Raw genomic sequence first — 6863 nt, forward strand, 5'->3', positions numbered from 1 at the left:
GACTTGCTATGGTGGGAGACTTGGGTTCTGATGATGGCAAGTGACCTTGGTTTGTGTTGTTTATTTTCGTACGCTTGCCTCCCACCATCTGGTTAACTCTAGTGCTACCTGCCTTTGCTAAATCGGACTGGTTGCTTTTTTTTTACCCCTTTCTTTGGTTATGTCAAGAGAAGACAGACTCGGTGGTTTTGATTTTGAAGCTTTAAGATGACTCTTTCACGGCAATAGCAACCATCACCATAATTTTCTGTGAGGAAAATACCCAGTTGTTTGATGAAGCTTCACCCAAAACTTCTTCAGGTTTAATTTCTCTTTCTCGATCTCCTTAAAGCGGAGGGCTAGAGCTTTCTCTAGGTGTTTAACGTACACCTGGGTCTTCTTTTCTTCTGCAAGGTTGTTCACAAGGACAGTCCGCGGCCCTTGGTCGTCTCCATATTTGAACACTAAGCCGCTCCTCCCACTCATGTTGTAACTGTGGCCAAGGGGGCTTGAGCAGGCCCAAGGGAGGGCAGAGCAGGGCAGGACAGCTGCCTTTAAAGTCTCTGTAACAGAATGTAATAGAAACAGAGCCTCACGGAATCTTGGAGCTGAGTGACATCATAGATATACCTAACCCAAAACTCTAAGCTTCAGTGCTTTGAAGACAAGTTTAACCACTGTTACTCTAGGAACATAGATAACTATATTTAAATGCCATGCTGGCTATCAAATACCTCCTACCATTTTGTGCTCCTACTGATGTCCCATGATAAATGCTTTGGGTGCTTTTCAGGTCTATGTTTATGGGGACAAAAATTAGAAGGCTAATTCAATAATTGGGTTTAGTTTTAAAAGTGATCTATTCTTGTGGAAAACCCTGCTGATTAAGGATGCAGTCCACCATGACCAGATAGCCCTGGGCTTGGCACAATATGGGAGACTATCTTTGGTTATTAGAGCTTCTTCTCTGACTTTGTCCAGGGAATTCAAAGTCCCCAAACTTACCTCTACCTCCAAAATCACAGGATATATATATCATTCTAAAATATCATAGTAAGGAAATCCTGGACAAAAGCAAGATCAAATAAACATATAGAGAAACTCCAAACTCTGCATCTTCATGTCTGATAGATGTCTGATCTCTGTGTCTGATGTCAAAATGCTCTTCAGATCTCCAACTCTTTTTTGCTTTGTTAACAAGTCCAGATGCAGCAAGAGATACAACCTTGGCAATCTCTAGAACACCACTTCTTTCTGGTCTCAGAAAACACTTCCCAAAAGATTTCACAGCAGTGATGTTAGTTTCTTCTTAATCACTGATAATTTCTTAGTTTCAGCTAGCCAGCATCATTAATTGTCTCAGTAGGTCTTCTTCTACTCTTGATTCTAAAGCTAGAGCCACGTGGCCGAAGCTGCTGAGTTCTACTGCTTACTGGAGCTGGAACATGCCCCCCTTGTTCTATTACATTATAACCAGCTGTCTGTTTTCCAACTCCTTTACTGCCTAAGTTTGGTTGTTCTGGAACTTGCTCTATAGATTGACCAACTCCTCTTTTGAATATGCAACAAATGGTGTAAACTATTGGTTCCTTTAATGGTGCTTTAACTATTGACATCTAATTGGTACAAGCAGAATGTGAGGTGACATTCTTCCAAACTAATCCTGAGATATGGTAAATGCTATTTCTATCTGAGGGTAAAGTTAGTATCATTCCTATTCAAAGCAGGAAATTGCTCCTGGACATGTGGGGAAAAAATGTAAGTAGAAATAGTGTTCAATTTAATCAGCAAAATTAACACCTTCTTCATGGCTGAAACGTGGGTAGTGTTAAATTCAGTCTTTATCTCATGTGTAGAGACTTATAAAATGCTAATAGTCTTCCCACAAAACTAGGACTGTTTATAGATAGACCACATGTCAAGCCACAATTTTAAACAAAGAGCTAGACCTATGAGTCATAGTTATTAAAAGTATTTCAAGACTACTTTTTAAAGAAAGTACAATTCTGAGGATGGAGAGATACCTTGGTGGTTAATGTCACTGGCTGCTCTTCCTGACAACCTGGGTTTGATTCCCAGCACCCACATTGGGCAGCTTATAACCATCTGTAACTCCAGTTCTAGGGGATGCAATACTCTCTTCTGGCATCTGTAGTCCAGGCAAACGTGCAATGCACTGAAATACATGCATACAAAACACCTATATACATAAAATACATATTTTTTTAAAGTTCAGTAAATTGTGAAAACAGGGCTAGCTTTTCTGTGAAGGAGGAAAGAAATGTCTTCAGAACTATTTATAGAAAAGAAAATAGCAGTAGTTGTGATTAGAAAGGGCTATAACAAAAATATGTATCACAGAACACCAGAATTAAAAAGAATTATTACCATTCCTCATCACTAACTTACTGCCAATATGCAGTCCAATGCATAATAAATTATAGAGTCATACATATATGCACTTAATTTGCCAAAACAGTCATAAAGTTTAATGAAGTTAACTCTCAGCAGGCAGATTTATGTCTATCTATTTAATATAAATGAAGAAAATAAAAAAATTAACAACAAACATGATGCATTCACCATTAGAACATGTCTGCTAATTGTAAAATACTCAATTTAGTGAATTATTTCCATTTGCTTTACGATGTCCACTCAGCTTTCTGACACTTCCTGTACTTGGAATCTGCACTAAATCTTGAGATAGGTCTGGCAAACTCGAGCTCCTATATAGCCAAGGAATTAATCAAAAGTTGGTACTTTCTGGCACCACCAAGTTTAATTGCTTGGACTTAGGTTAGTTAATAGGCATCAGGCCAGTAAAACCTGCCAAAAAAAAAAAAAATACAGTAAATTTAGCACTTACTGCCTTGAGGTCTTCATTAACATAAGTATCATTCATTATAAACTCTGGATAGCCAACTTTTGCCAAAACAGCTCTTGCCTATAAAAAGAAAAATGAGAAATATGATGTCAGAATTTCTTCACTTAAATCATTAATAATCATTAGATATAGGGCTTCAGTCTTCATCTGAAATGTCCATTGACTGAATGTCTTCTATATACAAGGCACTATAAAGGACAAACAAAAAGACTTACTACCTGTCCTCAATGTGCTGCAAATGGAGTGAATGTAACAAATAACTTTTATAAAGATAAAGATTTTAATGGAAATGGGTAGCACTGTTATTAAATCTGAAGGAAAGACTATTTCCTCATGGGGAAAATGCACCTCTGAGAGAACAGTAACCATTTCAAAAATACAGAACAGAGGGCAAGAAGAATCTGGAAATGGAAATAATGAGCAGACAATAACAGACTGCAAGTATAGTTGATAAACATGAGTGTCTGAAATACATTTTAAAAATCTAAATGATGCCATAGCAAAAACAAGTTTTTTTTAAAGAAGTTGAAAAACTGTTTCTCATACATATATGCTCAGCCAGTGTGTAAAAGGGAATATTTTAACATCATTAATCACTGGGGAAATGTAAATTAAAACCACAAGAAAATATTATCTGGCACGTGGTAAGCTGACTATTATAAAGAAGAGTTGGTGGGGGTCTAGAGAACTAAAGAACATTTACCTTAATACTGTTGATACAGCCACGATAGAAAATTGACTGCCCAAAAAACTAAAACCAAAATTACTGTGAGATCCAAAAATTCTTCTACTGGTTAGAGCCAAAGATAATAGGTACACAAAGAAAATGAAATCACTATATCAAAGAGCCATTTGCACTGCTGTGTTCATTACAGCGCTGTGTGCAGTAGCCAAGAAATAGAAATGACCTACTGACTGATGAATACGGATAAGGTGTAGTATACACAAACATACATACACCCAATGGAATAATATTCAGGCACAAAAGGGTTATAAAGTCAGAGATCATTGTGGAAACAGAAGCAAATTAGATAAAGAAAGACAAGTGCTGCCTAATGACTTAAAGGAGCCTATGGAAAAGGAACAGACTGTGAAATGACATGGGGTCTGCTGCAAACCTCAGGTACTCATGTTTGTAGACAAACTCCAAATCCACATTGATCCACATCGTCGGTTGAATCTACAAATTTTTGTGTTTTCACCACAAAAAGTGACAAATAGGTAAGGTAATGTATATGTCCATTGATTTCAATGCATACTTTCAATGACATACATTTCTTATATGTCAAAACATCCTGGTATGCTTCATGAATATGTAAAAAGTTATCCCACAATTTAAACAAATTAATATGAAAGACTGGTATGCAGGAAATTCATGAATTATTCATGGAAACTCCCCAGTGCCTTGCTAACAATGTCCTTGTTGTTGTTGTTGTTGTTGTTGTTCAGATAAGTGAGGGTTAAATATTTCCAAGGGGAATCAAAAGAGATGAATCATGCATCAGAATGATTATCCATACAGTTCTGTGAGTGACAGCCAGAACACCAGAAAGATCAGAGGCAGGGGGTCCAGAATAATTTAAGATGCATCTCCTCATAGTCATCCACTTGATAGTCAGAGGTACTAATGATTACCTTGTTTTGTAGCATGCAGGGAATAGATAAAAGAAAAATCAGTGTGAGTGCCAGTCTAGAGGAACGACTGGCAAACTGTGGCTCCAGGACCAATTCATCCCTCCTCTTCTACTTGTTTTCTCAAATAAATTTATGCTGGAACACAGCCACACTCATTCATTTACCTAGCATCTATAACTGCCTCTGTGCTACAACTTCTAAGCTGAGTCACTGAATGAAAAACTCTGGGGCCCACAAAATCTCAAATATTTTATCTGGACCTTTGGAAGGAAGTTTCCCAGCCCTTGCTCTACAGCAACTTTGTAGCTCCATGTGAAACGCTCTATCCCCGTAGCCCCAAGATTTTGGATTTCATAAAATAAAATAAAATAAAATAAAATAAAATAAGCAAACTTCAACAGCGTTGCAAGTACATTGTCTAGGCTCTACCCAAATTCCCTATGGATGCCTTTTATCACTTGGATATAGGTAACTCTCCACAGATTCTTTTGTTTATAACTATGTTTAACTGAAATAGAATTACATCATTTCCCTCCCTCCCTTTCTTCTCTCTGGCCCTTCCCTGAAGCCTTCCCTTGAACTCCTCCCATCTTCTCATATTTCCCACATTCTCACATTGATAACTTCCTTTTGATTATTATTGTTACACACACATGCATACACACATACACACACACACACACACACAAACACACACAGATCCAGATGTGTCCATTTTGGGTGGTGGTATATACATGGTTTAAAGGCTGACCTCTCCTCATTGGAGAGGGGGTTTATCACTTGGAGAGGCTAATTCTTCTCCCAGTAGACATTAGTTATCTTTAGATAACAAAGGTCTAAGGGTTGGACCCTGCAAACATTTTTCCCTTTTACCTTGATATTACTGTTGTTCTGGTATTGTTTCTTCAGCCATTTCTACAGTCCTATCTTTTCTAATTGCCAGGACCAGAGACTCTGAAGGGCTACATATAACCACAGCGTGTTCTGAGTTGTTGATTGGTCTTCTGTCATTCTGACCTCTTCTTCCATACAGGCAACTCTAAGCCAATGACTATGGCAGGATCATGAAAGCCCAGTATCTTCCCCTCAATTCAGGATCAGCTCAGAGGTATAATTTACACTAGTAAAGATCCTCCAAGGATCAGACTACTTCAGAAATGTCTTCTGAAATTGCTTCTGCCCCTCAGCTCATCCCAGTCTTGGTCTACTTTCTTCCATTCCTCTGCTGTCTTCACTTGCAAATATTTGGTAAATAAATCACTTGTATGTGAGTCCATATCTCCAGGTCTGCTTTCAGATGAGCCATCTAGCAGCCAGGCAGCCTCAGCCCAATTAGCTGTATTCTAACAAAGCCTCAATAAAAACGAGTGACTTCCCACACTGTTCTGGCTAATGACATCTTCTATAGACCCATCTAAATCACCTTATTCAAGGAATAGGGTAAGATAGTACATTTCTTGTATGTTCTTTGAGATGATATAAATATTAAATATCAGAGACTTTTAACTCAAGATTTAGGATTTTACAAGTGCTGCAGGCCACAGTCCTAATAGGTTTTGCTGTTCCAAGGAGTCAAATATAATACAGAGCAAATTCTGCCTTCAAAAGCCTGTGAGCTATACTAAAACCTTAATATAATAACAGGATGTTGCAGCTCTCTCAAAACCACAAAACATATGGTTTTAAGTTACCTCTTTCTGAAAGGGTTTACTTTCCTTGTTGTAGCTAATTTCTCAGTATAATTTAGTGACTCACCACAAGTCATATGCTACATTTTAGCAAATAAAGGATTGTAGATAGTTTCCTCCAGTACACACCCCCAAAAATATACAAGACAAGCTGAGTCATGCACAGTTGTTTCTGAACACTGGCCTTTCCAAAGTGGATCAGTGAATTATGCATTCTTTTTCAAACCTCATGCTCTGGGACCTCACTGCACTATAAAGTTTCACAGAATATATTAACTCCTGTACTGTGTATGTATAGCACTGAATTCTTATTTATTTAGCATCACCACAACTTGAAGAGAATCAGAAAAGAAATACAAAGAATCCAGATTTCCCTACCAGGGATACACAAATAAAATGAAGTAATGATCCTAATAGCAGACTATCAACAGCTCAACTTTTTTTGTTGTTGTTGTTTTGTTTTTCGAAATGTATATAGATATCTGTATTCTGGCACAAATTCTCCTTCCACAGTTTGCTCCTAATTTCTCACCATTCCAGTCCATCCAGCTTTACATTTTCCCCAGAGAAGCTTTAGAACTGCATTGCTATCAAAACAACCCTGAGATCCCACCTCACACCAGTCAGAATGGCTAGGATAAAAAACTCAGGTGGCAGCAGATGCTGGAGAGGTTGTG

The 6863-nt window shown here is 37.9% G+C and overlaps 1 protein-coding gene across 3 annotated transcripts in view; it reads right to left on the reverse strand.

Annotated features, from left to right (window-relative positions):
• The window catches only part of Phex (phosphate regulating endopeptidase homolog X-linked), a 258664-nt gene that overhangs the window by 96520 nt on the left and 155281 nt on the right, over positions 1 to 6863 (reverse strand). For all 3 annotated transcript variants that reach the window (XR_004120468.1, XM_031376718.1, XM_031376727.1), the window contains one exon: positions 2846 to 2923. Coding sequence is in view for 2 of the 3 variants with exons in the window: in XM_031376718.1 (XP_031232578.1) it covers positions 2846 to 2923 (78 nt within the window). In the remaining variant the exon portion in view is untranslated. The remainder of the gene's footprint in view (positions 1 to 2845; positions 2924 to 6863) is intronic.

This window comes from Mastomys coucha, chromosome X, assembly GCF_008632895.1.
Source record: "Mastomys coucha isolate ucsf_1 chromosome X, UCSF_Mcou_1, whole genome shotgun sequence".
Classification (NCBI taxonomy): Eukaryota; Metazoa; Chordata; class Mammalia; order Rodentia; family Muridae; genus Mastomys; species Mastomys coucha.